Source organism: Cydia pomonella, chromosome 6 (assembly GCF_033807575.1).
Source record: "Cydia pomonella isolate Wapato2018A chromosome 6, ilCydPomo1, whole genome shotgun sequence".
Taxonomy (NCBI): Eukaryota; Metazoa; Arthropoda; class Insecta; order Lepidoptera; family Tortricidae; genus Cydia; species Cydia pomonella.
Window position 1 is genome coordinate 6,217,277 of NC_084708.1, and position 22,536 is coordinate 6,239,812.

Sequence of the window (22,536 nt, forward strand, 5' to 3'; positions counted from 1 at the left end):
ATTTGCAACAAAAAATGTTAACAGGAAATGATTTGAGGTACTTTTATTTATTATGTTACATCTAAAAATCTTAATTCATGTTTATTTCATACTCTTCTCATTTCTAAACGAAAAAGTATTGCCAATACATATTCTACGACATCTTGTAAATACCCTTTTTTTTACAAATACTTTAGCTATAATTAGTGGACTACTCAAATACGTAATTCACTTTAATCTGTATCTTTTGATAAGTATTATTTTATGTTATTTCAAACTAATACTTTCTGTGCTAGCACAATATTTTCCAAATAAATGATAATAAGGATTTCGATATCTCCGAAATTCTAAGTAGACTGGCAATACACAAATGACGTTCGCAGCAGTTATCGATCGCGAATAAAAATAGTTCCATATAAACACTTGTAGCTTTTGCCGTGTGGACACGATTCGCTGACCAAACAACGCGGATCAAACAACATTATCATAACAACGTTTCGCCAAACGCGCTTCCAAGTAGTCTCAGAGACACGACGTGGACAGCACGGCGTCCGACTTGCTTGTTTGCTTTTTAAATTACTTTTAACATGATTAAATTAGTTGTTCTGTTATGTGCGCTTGGAATTTGCGGTAAAGTTTTCGGTCTCGAAACGACAACGTACGAGTTATTAATGCCTAATGTCTATCCACACAGGGTAAGTCTTAAAACTTTAATTCTTAATTTAAATATTTCGCAACGAAACTTTACATCAGGGCCGTATTATAATTCGCATTTATTTCTTGCTATTGGTTTCTAATTCGCCGAACATTTATTTAAAAGTTACACAATTTGTTATAACAGTCTTATAAATAAAATTGATTTACGTTATAAAGATTTACTTACCAAAACTTACACTCAAAGAATATACTCCAAGTTCTAGTGTAAGGTTTTTTGCGCGATTTGCTTTATTTAACAAATTACTACATTTAAACATTTAAGGAAGAATATTATTCATCTTTAAAAATATTTTTATGCCATGTTAAAAAAATAATTTCTTATAATTTAATAAGTAATTTATTATAATAATTATATAATTTCTTAATTTTTAGTATTAACTATGGTTCTGTAATTTGGTTTAATATTGTTGTAAACATTATTATATTTAACCCTGTCTTGTATGACTGTGAGAACGATGAAACATGGCAACTGAAGTAAAGTAAAAAAAACTTCAATACCTATTCAGAAATTATTCTTATATATTTTTGTTTCATGTAAAATTCTTTATGTTCTTTTAAAGTTCTTCAATTTCATTTTCATCAGCCACCAACCAGAAAAACTTCAATCTTCCAGTTGGTGGCTATTTGTGCCCGCTCCACAAAGAATCTCCATTAGATTTACTGTATACTAACCAACAAATTCTACTCTAATTACCAGTTATTGGAGTTTCGAGTGCCACAATGTGGAATATCAAGTTAAAATAGTAATATAGATCCACTTTTAAGACCACAATACCTTTTAAATTGAAAAAAACTCTACTTTAATGTAGATAACATATTTATAAAATATATATATACCATTATATAAGAAGTTATAGACGTTACTCACCCCAAGAGCCAACCAAAACCCTGATCACTGCTGATTACTTGCCTCCATTCAGATCGCCGATCGCAGATCAGATTGAAAGTTTATAACTTAGCTATTTGAACATAGTTTGAGTATATATCCAGTATTGATCTTTCTCTCGCATTGGCAATAATTATTCCCATTTAACTTAATATTATATAGGACAATCTTACAGAAATTAACCTACAAGTAACCCTAAAATAAGCTCAATAAGTAGTCTTACTACTCGTATATATAATAGATAGATTTGGTACATAGAAAACATTCATAACACAGGAACACACATTTGTCATAAATAAACAAATTGATGACCTTTAGCTGATTTGAATCCAAGCATTGAGTAGTCTAGGAGTTTGTAAGACAGTGTGATTTGCCCTTCTTGTTTTCACTTCCTCTTTACCCTGTTAGAAAATTGGATCAATTATTGCAACAATAATTTAAGGAGCTAATCAGGAAAGTTTTCTATATCATAATCTGAATATCCATTAAGTCAATCTCATCTTCTTCCTCGCGTTCTCCCGGCATTTTGCCACAGCTCATGGGAGCTTTGGGTCCACTTGACAACTAATCCCAAGATTTGGCGTAGGCACTAGTTTTTACGAGAGCGACTGCCTTCTGATCTTCCAACCCGGAGGGTAAACTAGGCCTTGCCATTAAGCCATTTAGTCAATCAATAGAAAATAATGAATAAATATAACCTTGTTTCACTTTATTATTTTGCATAACATACACTCTATGGTTTGTAAGTATGAATCATTTAGTTTTGGAATCAGGTATAAAAAACACAGCTATATGATGTATATAATTATCATAGGCATCAAAGTGTGAAATGAGGAAAATGAATGTGGCACTTATTTGATATTTAGTCATGCTTAGTTTTTTATCAGCAGTTTAAATATAATTGGCAAGCCAATGTCAATCTCATTTTATGTATATACATGTATATGTACCTACCTCTTACCTATGAAAATTTTCAGCATTATTAAGGCCAGTCCAGATGGGACAATTTCTCATACAATCTGCTTAAAATTTAATTCGGATGTATGGACTCTAAAATGAAATAGGCTTGCTGATGCTACTTGTTTTGATTGTTAGATTATGACCAATCTAATGTAGGTGCAGATGCAAGAATACCGATTTTCAACGCTATGCTCGTTTTGGGGCATTTTTCACCGTAAATCTAAAAGAGCTGATCTGATGAATGATGATGGAGACAAGAGGTGACTATGGAAAAAGAACACAAATTGTATTTGAGGTTGTTAGAATCGTTTCGATGAGTATTAGTATTCAGAAAAGGGTACAGTTAGCTTTAAAGCTAACTAAAAATTAAAATTTTGGTACACAACAAAAATTAAGTTTTTGCTAAAAACTTATATCTAATGCAAAAAAAAACGAAGTAGAGAGGGCTAAATACTTTATTCTCTTAGCCATCTTTGCATCTAACTTTTAAATCTCAAGATTTTATCAATTAATTTCCACTTATCCCATACCCTTTTGAACTTTCCCATCTAATCATTAATTAAGAGGAACCTTATCAAAGCAATTGAACGTCGTTTTTATTAGGCAGATAACGATGCGTGGGTGTTTATGGCCTTGGAATGTGTGGGTGTATTGATCAGGCTGTATGCTGTTGTATGTCGTGTTGTGACGGTCATGCAAACTTCTTTATAAAATATGGGTCAAACATTTCAGAAAACCAGAAATTTTAGGCTGTCATAATTTACCATCAAGTGAGAATAGGATCAACCACTTGTTAGTCTTGTATAATTATAATTAATAATAACTATATGTAAGTCTATGCTTATAATTATTGTGCAAATTACTTTCCAATAAGCACTTGAGATTTGACATCAATTCCATATCGGTTCTGCACACATTTCATTTACGTCATAACACAACAATATAAAATGATGACGTGTTTTGATTTGTCAAGTATGTACCTACATATTTTACCTACAGTTACATCTCCTCTTCTACATAATCTCTTTATAAAGTCCATAGGAAATCGGTATTTTAAATAAGTATTTTCAAAACTTCAACCTTTCAATTCTCAAACTTTTAATTCTCGATCATATGTCCACCTGTTTATTTTATATAACCTTTATAGTCTTTAGACAATTTTTATACCTATTACCTACTGGTGATTCATGAGACGTGTGCAGGACCAACCCTACACTACACACTCAGTAAATGTTAATAGATCGTCGTTCAGCATCGTATTTTTCCTGTTTCACACCTTTTGCATGTTTTTGACTTTTTTGCTAAGGACGAATTTAATTATCTACAGTCATGATCATGGTAAATAAATTAAACCTTTTTAGGGTTCCTTAGTCAACTAGGAACCCTTATAGTTTCGCCATGTCCGTCTGTCTGTCTGTCTGTCTGTCTGTCCGAGGCTTTGCTCCGTGGTCGTTAGTGATAGAAAGCTGAAATTTGGCATGGATATATAAATCAATAAAACCGACAAAGTTGTACAATAAAATATAAAAAAATATTTTTTTTTAGGGTACCTCCCCTACACATAAAGTGGGGGTGAAATTTTTTTTTCGCTTCAACCCTAGAGTGTGGGGTATCGTTGGAAAGGTCTTTCAAAACTAATAGGGGTTTTCAAGAAACATTTTTTTTTAAATAACGTTATTCTCAATAATACTTGTACGAAACATTTGCTTATAATTTACTGAATGCGCAGGGTGGATCCCGCTCACGTCCCCTGATACACCATCTTTACATATATACTTCACGTAATATATGAATCCAAATAAAGATTTCTAATTGACATTGAATGATTACAGGATGAGCTATACCTCTGCACTCCCATCCGGATCTTCCCAGACAGAAGCTACTTCCTAGGTGAGTTTCAATATAATAATATCTTGGAAAGTAAGTGCAGAAATGTATGGAACAGTATGTATTTTTGTCGCCGCTTGGCACGTATGTCGTATTAGGTACCTCAGTCATACTAAGCTGATTTAATTCCCTTAGCGGTGGCTAATCTCGTGAGATTAACTCTTGGCTAACTCTCAAAACGGGTGCGGAAAGGCGGCTCTGGCGGTCCAGTATCTACCTACGTGGCTGGTCAAGTTTGGTATCATTTTAGTGTACGTTACGTATTCCCATTTGTCCTCTCCGGGCACAGATGAAAATATTAGGCGCTTGTATGGCCTCTATCATTTTCGTATAATTAGGGAAAAGGAATTCATTTATAAAATAATCGTATCGTCAGTTATGGATTTCACAACAGTCTGTTTAACAAAATTAGACCGCAGTTTCCTTTACAGTATAATTAAGAGAAAAGGAGACGTGGTCTCCATTTTTTTCTCTTTACATAACTTGACGCATATTAACCATTGTTATGTAGGCCTCTACGTTTGATTTTTTTCGAGATTTTTGAATATTGTAAAATTTAGGATTATATAGAAATTTTTAAAATGCTTTTAACTTTTATAACTATTAATAAAATGAGAAAAATCTAACGTCCTCTACGTAGCTGTGGTTGATATACTACAAATTGTGTCAAAATGATTTCAATATACTTAATATCTAGAGAGGAAAATGACTACTATCGTTTGTATGAAAAGGCGATATCGCGCGGGTCCTCCACTGTAGTCTTTGCTTTAGTTACTACTTGCACGATTTATTATCGCAGAAGAGTCAAATGTCATTACGCATGGAGATTCCCCATTCTGGGGAATTCCCGCCTGCTTCACCGTATCTACAGTAAGAAAATAAAGGTGACGTTATTTATTTAAACGATATTGCACAAAATACAAAATGATGTACAAATGGTGGATTTAAATCCTACTTGCCTTCTCTACCAGTAAACCATCGGGCTAACACGTCGGGTTAGAGATGTCTTTACATGTGTAAAAAAGGTGCAAAGAAAAAAGTAAAAAGGAATAAATACTTTATAAATATTATAGGACATTATTACTTAAGCGGCATTCCCACACTATTCTCTTCTAATTTTCTTATTCTCCTGTAGAACAGTAAGACATCATCATAAGCTAGACTTCTCCTTGCCACAGCTAGGATAGAAGGCATTTCGATGCTGTTCTCTTACTAATATACTCTTTTTTTTTTGTAGTGGGATTTGAACCCAACGCGAGCATGCACACAGCCCATCACATGCTGCTATATGGATGCTCAGAACCAGGCTCCAATGACAGTGTTTGGTGAGTACCCAATATCTATGTCTTTATATTTCATGTATATTTTTTAGCCTATTTTAGGATTCCATTGCTGGACAAAGGTCTTCAGGTCGTTCGGTATTTTCCACCATTCGTAGTACGCGTCCAAGTCGTCCCGCCATCTCCTTTTCTGTCTGCTTTTCTCTCGGCGGCCATCTCACGTGCCTCATCGCACTTAGTGCATATAATATATAATACTAAAACCTGCGAGCAGTGTGGCGAGCAAAGTAAAGCTTGTTCTCTTATTGCGCCGTTTAGAACCCTTAGCTTAGCCATTGATCCAAAGCTCTGTCTCTTACCGATATTCTAAAACATTTTACTTATGGCCAATGTGGGCCATCCACATTGGCATTAGGGACATTTTGTTTGTTTTGAAACTACTTAATACATAGAGACATGGATAATAATTATGTATGATAATCCCAATCGAAGGGGGTATCCGTGCCCCTCCAATATGTACCTATCTTACATTTAGTTAATAGTGGGTATATATATTTTTAGAAGAGAGTTATCCAAACAAGGTCTAACTTAGAAATATCAGTCTCGGATACAACATGATACTAGGATTATAATGATGTCATTATCAGAGTGACAATAGAATAATTTGGTTAACATTTAGGTAATTGTAAACTTTATCTGTCTACAGGAGTTGCGGTGAGATGTCAAGCAATGAAATTGACGCTCAGTACAACACTGCAAGCCCTTGCCGCTCAGGGTCTCAGGTATTCTATCAAACCGATAAACTTATATAAGGAAATAACTGGACAGATCGTAAATTAGGGGGCAATTCGACAGGCAATTGACAAAGGACGATCTCTACCACATCCTTGCGGCCAATTCGAAAGTATATTTTGGTATCTTAATGCATTTCGCAGAGACGCACGGACGAATGATAACTAAATGACGTTACGACAAAAACCTTTATTAAGCAAAAAAAAGCATACCATCAGCTTCACAGCGCAGGCTTCGTCACAGTACAGAAAGCTCATCCACCTCAGGTTTCGTCAAATGTAAGTTTGAAATTGAATTTGTCTACTTTTTCCCAACTTTTGTGATAAGTGGTGATATCACAGCTCAACTGTCAAATTTTGCAATTTAAGAAACCAAAGTGTCAGAAGGTTATCTCGCTACTATATCAGCTATTTATGTTATAAATGGGGTGACATAACATAACATTGTCATGAACAGTTAGCTGCAGAGATAACTGACTCCCTGCATAGATTTTTTTAGCAGCGAGGATCAACTATCTCAGCAGCCGAAGGTACCTGCAGTTTTGAAAAGTAATTTAGACATGGGGCAAAGTCATTGGTAATAAAATCGTACGTCAAATAAATATATTTCACATAAACTTGTTTAGTCATTTGGAGCGTTCAATGTTCATACTGGAGGTAATTATAATCAGGAAAGTAAAATTTAATACCGACATTTTTTTTATGCTACGTCGGTGGCGGCGGTCGATGGCAAACAAGCATACGGCCCGCCTGATGGTAAGCAGTCTCCGTAGCCTATGTACGCCTGCAACTCCAGAGGAGTTACATGCGCGTTGCCGACCCTAACCCCCTCCCCCCTCGATGAGCTCTGGCAACCTTACTCACCGGCAGGATCACAACATGATTTTAATTTCGAGTACCTACCTTTAACGCCCGCTCTGAGATTCGAATTACATGAATACCGTAAACTTGCTCAATTTTGCCTACCATGACCAACATTGCGTGGCTTAAAAAACTGTGATTTTTTACGAAAAATTTTGAAAAAAAAAACGCGTTTTGGGCAAGGCGATTTTGGGTCAGTTTGGGGTACTTATTAAATTTAGAACAGCTCACAATTGCTATTTCTATCATATTTCAGATCGTGTACGCATGGGCTCGAGACGCTCCGAGCCTGACGCTCCCCGAGGGAGTCGGGTTCCTAATCGGCAAGAACTCGCCCATCAAGTACTTGGTGCTGCAAGTGCATTACATGTCGAAGTTCCCAGGTTAGTGGTATGAAGTTCTATCATATTACAGATCGTGTACGCATGGGCTCGAGACGCTCCGAGCCTGTTTCTCCCCGAGGGAGTCGGGTTAATAATCGGCAAGAACTCGCCCATCAAGTACTTGGTGCTGCAAGTGCATTAAATGTCGAAGTTCCCAGGTTAGTGGTATGAAGTTCTATCATATTACAGATCGTGTACGCATGGGCTCGAGACGCTCCGAGCCTGTTTCTCCCCGAGGGAGTCGGGTTAATAATCGGCAAAAACTCGCCCATCAAGTACTTGGTGCTGCAATTTAATTACATGTCGAAGTTCCCAGGTTAGTGGTATGAAGTTCTATCATATTACAGATCGTGTACGCATGGGCTCGAGACGCTCCGAGCCTGTTTTCTCCCCGAGGGAGTCGGGTTAATAATCGGCAAGAACTCGCCCATTAAGTGCTTGGTGCTGCAAGTACATTACATGTCGAAGTTCCCAGGTCAGTGGTAGAGTTCTATCATATTTCAGATCATGTACGCATGGGAGACGCTCCGAGCTTGATACTCCCCGAGGGAGTAGAGTTCCTAATCGGCAAGAACTCGCCCATCAAGTACTTTGTGCTGCACGTGCATTACTGTCGAAGTTCCCAGGTTAGTGGCAAGAAGTTCTATCGAATGAAAAATTAATCAGCCGTACGTATTCTTTGAACGCCACGCCTATCGTGTGCGGCGCGTCAACGTGAATCTTATCGGATTGGACGAAAGGTTGATATTGGGCTGGAGCCGTGCGCGTGTTTTCACGTGTTTGGTGGTCAAAGGGTTAAGAAAGCAAGTGGTCAATCAGGAGCACAGTATCAAAGTAGGGCAGTTACATTATTCATCTTTTCGTTTCTACGTTTTAACCAAACGGTTTAACTAATCTGAGGTGGGGTTAGTAGGTTATGCATTTCGCCTCATTTCGGTATTTGTCTCGTACTTAGTGTCAACGAATTACAGTTTTTTTTTTTAATTTATATGATTAAATATAATCAGCAGATTTTTTAAAACTTCGTTATGGAGCAATGGCGGTGCGCCAACAACATGCCTGTTGGGTAAACAGGAGGAGCTCATTCGTCCAAATATTTTTTGACTCGCTCAATAAAATAGCATTCGTGGTTTGTTCAAGTGAAGTTATTTATTTAATATAAATTTGCGTAGCACTGTTTCACGGTTGATCACAGTACGGTCATTAAATACTGTAAATCGTAATCACATTTTATGGTATACACGCCATGCGCCTTATCGAAACGCGTTGAGTGAACAACTACACAAATCAATTTTTGTCCAAACATGCTGCTCAAATTAGAAAAAGATGTACAACATGTACGGATTTTTTTAGAGACCCGTTTAGATAATCAAGTATGTAATGAAATATCTTAGAATACGAGAAGTACTTACACCAATGGCGCAATAAGTCTCGTTTTGCTGATGCTTTGACGACGATATATATGTAATATATACGTACAATATATATTATGTAAATGGCCATGGCTCGCTCACGACACTAATAAATGCCCTATATGAGAAACGAACCCATGAACGTCAGTTTCGTAGGCAGGCTCACTAAAACGTGTAACGATTACTTTTATATTATATAAGGTAAGGGGGGCGAAGTGAGCCATGTCGTCTTAGTGCGCCTACCTGTAATATATTGAAAACTGCTTATCGGATACTATTAATACTACTACTACTAATAAAACTGCAACCTACCTACTAGTCATATTACTAGTATTCTATAAGCAGTTTTAGATATAATAAAGGTAGTCGCACTTAGACTGAATGGCGCACTTCACCCTCTCACTTTAGGTACCTACAGTCGATGTCAATATTATACTTACTTACACTTTTGCAACTTATTTCTTTCTCAAACGGTAGAAAGTAAGTGTATAATATAAGACTTCCTCATGCCAATGCGAAAAAGTTGACACGGAAAGATTCACGTAAATCTCATATGAATTCCTGTTGTAAGTAGTGTAGGTATTTACCGTTGGTTATGTTAAACCATTTAGCATACAAATGATAATTGGTTTCCTAGAGTACAGATGCAAAGATATCCATAACAATGCTTTTGTACCTTTAATGTTCCCTGTCTCATAGAGTGAACCAAATCTACATGCTTGTAAATGACATTATAAGTCTCACGCTAATAGACATCGGTAGTATTTTCGTTTGTAGTGAAAATTGTACTTGGACCACTGACGTACATTTTACCTGCTCCAGTACATGTAGTTTTTGACTTACACGATGACCACCGTTTAGAGTTTCCTGCTATTGTTAGTTTAAACAATTTGAGGCATATATAAATTATGTCCTATCAATGCAGTTTTAATCTTCTTGCATGAACAGTAAGGTCGATATTTGAACGATTTTTTTTCCATTCGACGTCTAGAACCATGATTCATGTGCTCTGGCGCTCTGAGCCTCTTCAAAGAGCTGTGAAAGAGACTCGGATGTAGGCAGCGTTTCCTCGGATTGTTAAGCTGATATGTTGATCGAGGAAGTTGCCAGCTCTTCTGTCTCTTGTGGCATATGTGAGTCTCTTCCACAGCTCTTTGAAGAGGCTCAGATATGCCACAAGAGACAGAAGAGCTGGCAACTTCCTCGATCAACGTATCAGCTTAACAATCCGAGGAAACGCTGCCTGCATCTTAGGTACTATGCACCAGGGGCCTTTTTTGTTGTTTATTATTTATGTCGTCAACGTTGTTTACGCATTGTTGAAATTTTTACTGCTTACTGATATCAATATGTTTAATTATAGCAAATATAAATATGCTTTTGAAATAGGAATGCGATCTTATTGGAACAATGAAGATGTTGATATTCACATTATTGTTCTTATTTACAGAAGGCAAAACGGATAACTCGGGTGTCTTTCTGAAGTATACACAGGAACAGTGAGTATTGACGTCTTGCTTCTACAAAAAGATCTTGAGATTCTTGAGCCTAACATTCCAATCGAACAGTTTAAAATTTCACACAGATTAATTTTGTATGGTGGATATTTAATTTTATATTGGACCGGAGTTTTTCACGTTTATAGTGATGGTCTTGCAACAACCCTCTTTTATCAAAAGTCGATCTTACCACGTGAACCGAGGGTACGTTTCGCATTGCAGAAGCTGCTGAATGCTGGGTAGTATACAATACTTTGACGAGACCTGAGCAAGTTTTATGCAATGTGAAATAAACTATGAACCTGTTTCTTACGGCTGTTCTTAACTCACCCTTACCTCACATCTCATTTACCAGCATTTCTCATTTGCAGCATGCCGCGCCAAGCCGGCGTGTTCCTGCTCGGCACCAGCGGAGCCATTCCTCCGAAGAAAGTGGAACATATGGAGACGGCCTGCACTATGGTGGAGGATAAGGTCATCCATCCTTTTGCGTTCCGAACTCATACTCATGCTCTTGGTAAGTAAATATGGAGTTCTTCTGCCTATTTAAGGCCCCGTAGCGATTTTTGAATGATTTTATTGATGTCAGCCAGTATCTAATCATGAATGTATGAACTTCAATTGGAATTATTTAATATTTAAGACCAGTTGATAATACGTTATTACTTATTACGTGGAAGGACATTAGAGAGCGTCACGCATTATTTATTTATGGAATCGTACAAAAAACTAATCAAATTCACATTGCTCATTCCAGGAAAAGTAGTAACCGGCTATGTAGTCCGCAAGAACGAGCAGGGCGACGAATGGAACCTGATCGGCGAGAAGAACCCCCAGCTGCCCCAAATGTTCTACCCCATACAAGACCCCTCGCCTATTAGCAAGGGAGACATCATTGCTGCTAAGTGTGTGATGAATAATACTCACGAACACACTGTTAGGATTGGGTGAGTTTAATGCATTACGTCATATAAAATCTTGAGAAAACCCGCAGCTGTTTAACCCCATACAAGATCGAGAAGTCTTCCCACCCTTCACCCTTGCTGATAGGTGAGGACCCATCAGCAAGGGTGACATCGTTGCTGCTAAGTGTGTGATGAATAATACTCACGAACACACTGTTAGGATTGGGTGAGTTTCATGCATTACGTCATATAAAATCTTGGAAAAACCCGCAGCTGTTTAACCCCCTACAAGATCGAGAAGTCTTCCCACCCTTCACCCTTGCTGATAGGTGAGGACCCATCAGCAAGGGTGACATCGTTGCTGCCGAGTTTGTGATGAACACACTGTTAGGATTGGGTGAGTTTCATGCATTACGTCATATAAAATCTTGGAAAAACCCGCAGTGGTTCAACCCCCCTACAAGACCGAGGGGTCTTCCCACCCTTCACCCTTGCTGATAGGTGAGGACCCATCAGCAAGGGTGACATCGTTGCTGCCGAGTTTGTGATGAACACACTGTTAGGATTGGGTGAGTTTCATGCATTACGTCATATAAAATCTTGGAAAAACCTGCAGTGGTTCAACCCCCCTACAAGACCGAGGGGTCTTCCCACCCTTCACCCTTGCTGATAGCATCACTGCAAGAGTGACACCGTTGCTGCCAAGTGTATGATGTATAATAAGTACTCTTAAACTCACTGTTAGGAGAGACAGGAGTTCCCGATATTCTACCCCATACAAGATCCCTCACATATCAGTAAAGGAGACTTCGCTGCCGCTAAATGTGTCATAAATAATATTGACGACCACACTGTTAGGATTTGGTATTATTAGTGTTCACTAGAATTAAATCGACCGGGATATGGACCGTGATTACCTTTTGCGTTGCTCGAGCTCCCGATAATTCGACGCAGATACATGCATCTTGTTCAAAGAAAGTTGTTTAAAGAAAGGCGTGTGGGTGTCAAAGTTGTGTAGACCGCGCTCGGTCTACCGTCATTCGTGCGCGTCGGCTGCATTCGCTTTCAACATAACCACTGGTCTCGTCCACACTTGTTGGTCTGTCCAAGCACACTACAGTCACAATGTCACTATGCGTGTTTGATTCGGATAGCACTAAAAATTACAGGATTCCACACATTTGACAGTTTAAATCCATCTTCACTGATTAGGACCTATTATAATACTTACTTTAAAGATCTCAATAAAAAAAGGAGACCTATCAGAGATGAAGATGGAACTTGGAGGCGTAGAAAGAAGAGGGAGCTAGAGGAGCTGGTTGCGATGCCCAATATAATTGGCGAAATCAAAGCCACACGACTCCGCTGGCTCAGTCACCTAGAGAGGATGGGAGAGGATCGTGCCGTGAGAAGAGCGTATGTGGGGCACCCGGGTGGAAAACGTCCGTCTGGGCGTCCCAGATACCGCTGGAGCGACGAAGTCCTAAAAGACCTGTTCGCCCTCGGAATACCCAACTGGCGTGAAGTGGCGCAGGATAGGGCAGAGTGGCGCTCTCTTGTGTCAGAGGCCAAGATCCTGTTTGGGTCACTGAGCCAGTGAAGAAGAAGAAGATATGTAAATAAAATTAAACGGTTGTTATTAGATAAGACATATTATACTCCAAGCGAATTTTTTAATGACAGATTATAATTCAATAATACCTATAGATTATTCGTCCTTGTTAATATAATAAGTTCATGTTCTGAATAATAAATGACAAATGACATTGAAATTAAAACTTATGACACGAAGTCTGTATTTTTGACATATTAATTTTTATTTTATCATAGGTATATTTGCTAATGATTATTGTTTATAAGATACTTAATCACAAAATCTCCTCTCCTTGGAATTGTAAATAATAATATTGCAGTGCGGAACAGGGTTCACAAAGACCTAGCTTAATAAGTTTACCACCTGTACAACCACTTTTTGAATTTTCAATAAAATATTGAGTATTGAGTATCTGCCATAAGGGTTTACTTCTGCATATTTTACCGTTACCAGTATTTCAAATTAACTTTATCCATTCCAGCGCCACGAACAAGGACGAGATGTGCAACTTCTACCTGATGTACTGGGTGGAGAACGACACTCCCCTCGAACAGAAGTACTGCTTCTCGGCCGGCCCGCCCTACTACTACTGGTCGCGGGCTCCGCAGAACTTCAACCGCATACCTGTCCAAGATAACTCCAAGTACACGTAAATGATTTCACCATGTTTTCCTCACAATTTGCTACCAAGGAATGCAAGCAAGCAGATTTAAGGACAAACTCCACCGGATTTTTTGCAGCGCGAACGCAAGGATGTGTTCATGTTCAAGTTCCCTCTCCTGCAGCTCTGGGCTTTCGGCTCTATGTGGATTTTACTATGTTAGCGGTACACCAAATGGTTAAAGGTTTTGAGCAGCGATGTGGCCTTTCATGTAGATAAAAGTCTAAAAAAAAACGAAAACCTGCATCTGGGATTGAAACGTCCAAGGAAAAAGCTGGCACTAGCTGCAAGGAGTACACTGGCTATAGTTCTTATACTTCCTGCGTTTCATATTTTCGTAAGGTACATTTATATATATAGTTCGTTTTTTAGCATTAGAAAAAAGGCAAGAGATCTTGTCGTGTCTTTTCAAATCGAAAAAATAAGTCAAATCAAATCAAATATGTACAGATGTAGTAATAATCCTTTCCCATCGTTTTCTTACGGAAACATACGAACGTGTTATGCTATTTCAGTCAGTCTCAGTACAAAATGTACTGCGGTTGACTGAAGTATCATGACAAATACGAACGATCCCGAGAAAATACGATGGGAAAGGATTATTCACTACATCTGTAACAATCATAAATCTTACACGATTATTTATATTCTTATGTTTTCATAAGTAATATAAACAATTTTTTAAAGTGTTTTTCAGTAATAAAAAAAAAAAGATACGTCAACATTGTTCACCTATTTTCGAATGCTAAAAAGCGAACGTTGAAGGAAGTTTAACCTTCTACACAGTTGGTTACATTCTATATTTAAATGATGGCGGCCTACTAACAGCCGGCTAGAATTGAACCAATTCAGGGCCAGTTGCACTTGCCACAATTGACGGACTGATCACAAGTTCGTGAATTTACCGGTACTTAACCCTCGTACTAGGTAGCATACTTTGAGAAAGACTTAAGAGCTCTGCCGATTTCGGTAATAATAAACAATACTAAAGGCCTATGTAGCGCGTATGTCGATTAAAGTCTAATTTGAACTAGACCATAATCGCGACAAGCATAAATAGTACGTACGAATTCTGCGACACCCTCTCTTAGACTAAAAAGCATTAAATATATATGAAAACTATGTATTAGCTAAATATGCGCAAAATACTTCACTGAGTTGAATATATTGATTCATATCTTTCGCTCGCGGAGATATATATGTATCACTCATTTCGCTCAGTGGATCTGTGGAGTGCGTAAAAGAGATGGTTGTAAAACACACAGCCATAAGTGCGACCAAGATGGCGAACCACTCCGAAACGGTCGTTTCGCATATTTGCATCGTCTCACTCGTTCGGCTTGGCCGGCTCATTCCAATCATGAGTGGGAAAGAGCGAGCAAAGTAACACTGAGATAGATGAGTTACTGGGCGAGTTAAATATCAAGTGAGTTGAAGAGTGAGTGAGTTCAATCAAATATAGTTCATGTAAGTTACTCACTCGTGAACGACACTTGTCTACTCATGGCGACTCCTCGATACCGTCATCTCGCGTAGCCGTAACTGTTCTATGATGTTAGTCTAAATCTTAACCCATTCATTGCAGGAACGAACTTGACGCTGAAAGGATTAATTAGGTTCTATCTGTTAGTCTATCATTTGAAGGCAGCGTACTTACAAAGTAGGTTTCAGTACTTTACTTTGTTACTTTTACTTTTAACTATAGCGAAAAGATATACAAATCTTACTTATACATAGCGTAAATGAGGAAAATGAAGGAACTGTTCTAGAGACTGTTTGTCTTAAAACTGCCTTGTCAGTGTTTAGAAAAAGATGTTGGTTGGCATCCTTTTCAGCCACACATAATCTGTGACATACCTATTTCTATTGACGGAAAAGTAGGGGGAGAAAAGAAGAGATGTTAGTCATTATAAAACAAAACATTTCATGTCTAAAATGTTGTTATATAATTGTACGCGCCTTTTTAGGATTCCGTAGCCAAATGGCAAAAAATGGAACCCTTATAGATTCTTCATGTCCGTCTGTCTGTCCGATTATGTCACAGCCACTTTTTTACTTAGCGGTGCTAGTACAAGAGTTTTATCAGAAACAAAAACGTACGTACTACATACGTCTGAAATAAAATAATGTGCCGTCCCGAATCTTGTAGTAAACATAAAACTGGCACAAACCGTTTTGAAAATTTCCTAAAAATAAGGATTTAGAATAAAATTCAATGCAAGGCCTATAGGTCTCTGGGCGGGTATAGGTTATGTACAGTAATCTGCAAAGTTAAGTGAATAGAAATTTGTTTGTAGGAGGGGGGGGGGGGGGGGGTTTCACTCAACTTTTCGACACTTAACTCTGCAGCGTACTGTACTTATTGAAATTTCTCCCATTAGTAGAAGCACTGCCTGAATGGTAAACTACCTACTTATGTCTCCTTCTTTAAAACAAACGTATGCTACTGTATTTGTTATGAGTACCTCTTAATGAAATGAAATGAATATATTTATTTCAGGCAACTAGTGGCCTATAGATTAAAAAAAACCGAGAAGTATTTTTCACGGGGTAAAATTCGGTATCAATAGACCTACAGTCAGCCGCAGAAATGCTAAGCGAGCATGGTGTTCAAATCATTTGAATACACCTTTGTTGTAAACCTCGCATTTGCGCATAACATTATGATCACCTGTTCCGCTTAGCCACATGTGATTCTGACTCTAATTTTGTATTTTTGTCGTGACGTTCCAAATCTTTTTGTAAATTATTTTAAGTTGACTTATTATTTAATTTTTACATTCCGATTGCGAAGACTAAGAACGAAAAGTAAACATTCCTTCATTCATGTATAAAAGTAATTGAATTTAAAAATCTGAATAGAGATCTGAAAAATAAAATAGATATTGTAGCTTCTTTTTTATATATTTTATTATTTACAACATGTCACTCATATCTATTTCTAGTCATGTAATAAGGAAGACTTTTAAATGCATATTAAAATGTATTAAAATTACTATTGATCTGTCCTCAGTTTTTAAGCAAACGCACAATTTATGAATTGGCTCCAAAATGTCAAAAAAAAATAAAAAAATAACGGCTTAAGGCGAATAACTCCTATTCATATAAATTATACTGTCATATTTATTATTTGATTATGATCTGAAGTGCAAACAATTGATCTGTTATTTACAAAAGGTTTAGACCATAATTATTCTATTATTTTAGTAGTGTTTGTAAAAACATAGTATTGGATTATTAAAATCATAATCCTACAGCTCCGCAAACGCGCAAATTAAAAAAAGAAAGTCATCGTAATTCGAGGAAAATGGTATAAAAAATATGTAAAACTGCCGTATAAATTATATATACGAGTATGGGCCGGAATAAGGAATGCCTGACGAATATTTTTAAACTACACCGCTAAACTCGGCCGTCTAATTGAGAGAACATGGTGATCTTTATTATTGTATTAGAGTTTCATCAATATGTATAGATTTTTCCTTGACGATGACTTTCTAATTCAGCGAAGAATTAAGATAAACTAGTTTTTTAAGCGAGTATGTAAACCCCTGTAATATCTCGATATTTTATGTAATATGAATAATATGATCCACAACATATTTTTATGGTGTAGATAACTATAAATCAAATCAAATAAAAATTCTCAAACGCGCAATTGTTTAACACGTTAATGAATAACTCGATAACATCTAAAACTTCTTAAGCCATACAAAATATGTATATTCTTCACCTTGATATTCTCGGGGTTGCGGTCCCCGAGAATAATGTGTATATAAATTAGCATTAGTTTTTCGTAAAGACATAATAAAAATATTAGTTTAGGTGACAAAAAACTATTTAATATCTCATGTCAATGTTTCCATGATTGATACATTTTATTTCCCTAATGAATATCTTTAACGGTCGACTTTGGCTTGCAATCTGGACTTTGAAATTGTATGTAAATGATGTATATCTCTAAGACTAAACTTAACGCTTATTCAGGGACTTTTGAACTTTATATGTATTTCTATAGTACGTTTGATTTGTCAGAAGTGTCTGAATGATCCACTTGACATTTGGGTTGTATATTGGTTTTGATAGGTCCTCACGGTGTGACTGGGAGATATTCGGGATTCACAGACAATCTTTTCCGACTGTCTGTGATGACTTTTTGCACTTTGAAAAGTGTTTAACACATTGAGTGCCGGATACCCGCTCGGCAGGTTCTCTGTTCGTAGTCGCTTTCCTCTACAAAGCGGAAAAATGCTGGGATCGGCTACGAGCGTAACGCTACGAAAATGTTGGCAGTGAATGAAGGATAATTTCAAGATTTAATGAATGGCCATGTCACGCTTTCATTAAATCATGTCGAATTGAGCCCCATTCACCTGAGAGGAAGGCATAAAAAGTATTATTAACGTTATAATTTGTTGTTATTAGACTTTAACTTAACATTCCTGTACAAAAGTGAGCACGTAGGTATATTTATTCCAAAATGAACCTTGAATTGATATGTTTAGGGTCGAATTTGAAAAAAAAACACTATGTAAAAATGTTATATAGTTACAAAAGTGCGCATAAAAACAGCTCATTAGATCTACCTTCTAGAACATTATACAACAAGACTTAATAAATGTATCTGATTTTCAGTAGTGAAAGCCAAAATAACGCCTGAATCAATCAATTACATGAACTGGATAGTCAATTTCTATGACTTTATTTACGGTATCTATTATTACGTTAACTATTATACATTAAAATATTTATAAGAAATGTATAGTAAAAGGCTAGAATAAGTAAATCATATTTATTCGATAACTGCTGTAGTATATGTATTTATATCATTTACAATATATTTTATTCCATGGATGTTAAACTAGTATAACACATGTTAGCTTTAAAATTAATGTTTTAATCATATCGATGTGCTAAGCTAAAAGCGAAACTTGTTATAATAATTAGTACGTCATAGTGAGTGGCAAATATGGGAAACCCATGAAAAATTATTAAAAAAAAATGTTATATTTTCTCTATAGCTATATTTTATACCTACTAATATCTCTTACTGTATGTGATTTACTGGAAACTTATTATGATTGGGTAACAGTAATAGTACACACCGTCTCGCTCGCGAGTCCATGCTTGAAGTCGCGCAAGATATATGTGCAAGATGCGAAGTTTCTCAATAGTTTGAAAAGTACTAGGTAATATCAGGAAAATTTTACAGAAAACAAGGGATAATTGACTAAAGATATGGATAAATTCGATTCCAATACAAAAATATTTCCGAAAAATTTTCTGCGGAGATTTTGCAACGGAATCTTTCCGACGGCATATATAAAAGTTTTTTATTGTAAAAATATCAAAAAACTACATACAGAGACGAAATTTTTGAAGTCCATTCATTGTTACCCGAGCATACAAAGTAACCAGTAATAAATAAATTATACAAAATTTAGTTCCAAAACCTAACATTCCTACTACAAATCTCATATTGTATGAATCGGGGAAGTGCAAAATAAATATACTATATCTATATTTTACTGGTTGTTTTATTCATTATTTACCTAAAATATTTAATCATGAAGTCATCGTTTTTACTTATTTATTGCCGGTGGCAAACAAACATACGGCCCGCCTGTAGGTAAGCTGTCACCGTAGCCTATGGACGCCCGCAACGCCAGGGATATATGCGCGTTGCCGACCCTTTAAAAACCTGTACACTCCTTTTTTGAAGAACCCCATACTGTAGCCCCTCAGGAAAACCACGGCAGGAAGCTCATTCCACAGCCGAAGCGTCCGCGGGAGGAAATTCCAATTATAAACCGCACAGTACGCGACCATTTAGGTTCTAGGGTCCTGCCCGAATACCTACGTAGCAAGTGCACGCGGCATTTGTGCTTAGAAGGATACCATTGTGTAGATTCCAGGCTCGAAACAGAACCTTTGATACATTTTCTCCAATGAAAATATGTATTTACCTACCTACCTAAAGAATTTTACTTTTAGTATTTTTATCAAAAATAATCCGTAAATCCGGCGAAAACTATAATTCCATCTTGATATATATATATATATATATATATATGCTCATTGATAAGAGGGCGTTTCGTAAAATAAATATTGAAAACCTGATTCTTAGAATTCTGGATATTCTTGGGCTCATTCTACTCAGAATCGACAGCATTCTCCATCCTACCATTAAAAAAAGACGTCCCAAAATGTCCGTTCTATTACGTCACGTTTTTATTGTAAAAAAAAAATAACTTGTATACGGTAAATTTTTTGGGACATTTTAGCATCAGGATTGATATGCTAGTTATTCTGAGTTGAAAGAACCCAAAAACACCGGATCTGTGAGAAGTCTTCAATGTTTTAGAAAAAGATCAAGAACTTATAAAAAATGGAAATGACCTTCCCCTACAATCTATATGAACAGTGATTGCTAAGCATTGATGGGCAGGAATTATTTCTCGTATGGCGGTAGGGGTGGTGGGGAGGGCACGTTTTCTCTCCAGCTGCGTTTGTCCCCCACTTTGCCCTTGCGTGGGTGCTCCGCTCACGTTGGGTAGTAGGGAGACGGACTTTAATGGTAGGTATTTATTCTAGAACTTTCAGCATAGGCGCTAACAAATAAGTTGGAGATTACCTATATTATATATCTAAGTACTTACAGTAAAAATGAGTAGGTACACATTATTATTTAAAAATGTTTTGTTTCGAACAACGCCTATTGAAAAATGATTTTGTCGAATCTGTCGCGAATTTATTTTATTTATTAATAGCCAACTTGGGGACCAGTGATCCTGTTAAAGCCAAGGGATATAATTACGGATGTGTGCGCGGATGTAGAGAATGTTACGTGTCGGAGTATTGACAATAATGAATATGTGTGGTGGGAGGTTTAAATCTCGAAAAAAATGATAAATATTACTAAAAATTTGGTAGGACAAGAGGTTCAATCGACCCATGCAGTTTCAGCTGAAGAATCGCGTCCTTTTTGCTCCCCACATGCACGTAATTCCTTGGACCTCGTGCGCAGAGTATGTATATTAGCTACGAGATCGCCATTCCAGAAGTTTAGAAAACCCATATGATAATTCTAATTTGTATTACTTATTGAACAACTTGATTCCTGACCCACAGTGTGTTAAACCTTTTCACATTTACTATGTCACTGGCGTTACATTGATTTAAATACCTAGTATGAAAGCAAAAGCGATACTGTGAAAGCGTTATATGGTGAAGCACAAATCAGTTTGTTCGATTGTACCTAGGCACGTAGGTACTAAGTTAACCTTAACGAAATATCCGACTCCACACTAACGTATCCCTTTCACGGGCCGTATTGACGTACAATATAATAATTACCTGTGTATGAACCCGCCTGGCATACCGTGAAATTAATGATGTGCCTACCTACGCTTTATAGGTATTACCTATGTACTTGGAGTAGTAAGTATAATTATTTAAAAAAAAAATATTTGGGTCACCTTTGAAGCTAATATTAAAACGAACTACTCGTCGTGCGAATTTCATTGTGTTGACGAAGATAAGAAAACAATTAGGAAAAAAGTATGAATATCAAGTTTGATTGTTTATTAGGTACCTTGGGAAAATGTCTACATTTCCAATTTCTGTAAGTAATAAAATTTCAAGCTTATTTTAACAGTGTGTGTGTATTCTTTCACTGATATGTGTTAAATTTGTTGAATATCTAAAGTGGCGCCATCTAATAGAGCATAGGCCAAAGGTATGTATGCCGCCATACTTTTGGCCTGTGATCTAGTCTAGTAGATCGTTTCGAGCGATGGCGCCATAACCTTTGGCCTATCCTCTATGTAGATGGCGCCACTTTTTGATATTTAACAAATTTAATATATATCGGTGAAAGAATAAGGATCAAAGTCAAATGGCGTTCATAAAGTTTTAATTATGTGGCGAAAGATTGCAGTAAATTTACTGAGGCTACAAAATTTACTTTGACAATCCACCTCTATTTCAAATTCTCGTTGCTAATAAATAAACAATAATAAGTACCTACTGAAATCTCAAATTACTGAAATTTTGACCATTTTCGAAAAACTCAACAAAAACCAAAAAATGTGACATGATTCGATTTTTTGCTCATAAGTGTACAGTGAGCTTCACTACGATGAAAAAATACATTAATAAGTATTCAATTTATTTTGCTAGCATTAAGTGTAACTTAGTATGACAGAGAAACATAATTATTTATTTCGTGTGAAGATACTGATAATGTATCAATCGAAACGAACAGAAATATCTGTTAGGTGGGTAGCTAGTCTAGTTACCTAAGTATACTTATTTTTTGTACTAAAATAATTCAAAGTAAATACCTATCTAAGTAGGCTGAATAACTGGTAACTTTCACAAATCATAGTATTTTTTTAAAAGATTATTTGCGTAACATAATACTTTCAAGATGTCTGAACCGTCCAGACATTTTCACGTTATCAGATACTAGGGTGGGTCAAGAGGTTTGTTTACTTGAGACTTCAGCCCAAGAATCAAGTACCTTTAACAACCAGAGCAACACATTTTACGAGGGAGCTAACGCATAATTATAGTTTTTACATTGAATTTATACACGTGTGTAATCAAGAGCGAATACCATGAAAATTTCACAAGGAAAGAAGACTATTTGCCAAGCTCCAAACAAAACCTTAACACATTCATCGCTGAGCTATCGTCGTAGCCGATAACATGGGTTTC

At 36.7% G+C, this 22,536-nt stretch overlaps 1 protein-coding gene across 1 annotated transcript; it reads left to right on the forward strand.

Moving 5' to 3' along the window:
- Positions 1–266: 266 nt before the first annotated feature.
- On the forward strand, positions 267–19,343 carry LOC133518791 (peptidylglycine alpha-hydroxylating monooxygenase). Its single transcript, XM_061852493.1, has 9 exons — positions 267–674; positions 4,375–4,432; positions 5,667–5,754; positions 6,416–6,491; positions 7,618–7,744; positions 10,607–10,655; positions 11,027–11,172; positions 11,413–11,602; positions 13,636–19,343. The coding sequence occupies exons 1-9, from the start codon at positions 567–569 to the stop codon at positions 13,805–13,807; spliced, it is 1,014 nt and encodes a 337-aa protein (XP_061708477.1). The 5' UTR covers positions 267–566; the 3' UTR covers positions 13,808–19,343.
- The last annotated feature ends 3,193 nt before the right edge of the window (positions 19,344–22,536 follow it).

Excerpts from the sequence above, each read along its gene's own strand:
- LOC133518791 (XM_061852493.1), top strand. The coding sequence starts at position 567 with ATGATTAAATTAGTTGTTCTGTTATGTGCGCTTGGAATTTGCGGTAAA. Across the intron at positions 5,755-6,415 it reads GGCTCCAATGACAGTGTTTG|GAGTTGCGGTGAGATGTCAA; the intron begins GTGAGTACCCAA and ends ATCTGTCTACAG. Across the intron at positions 11,603-13,635 it reads GAACACACTGTTAGGATTGG|CGCCACGAACAAGGACGAGA; the intron begins GTGAGTTTAATG and ends TATCCATTCCAG.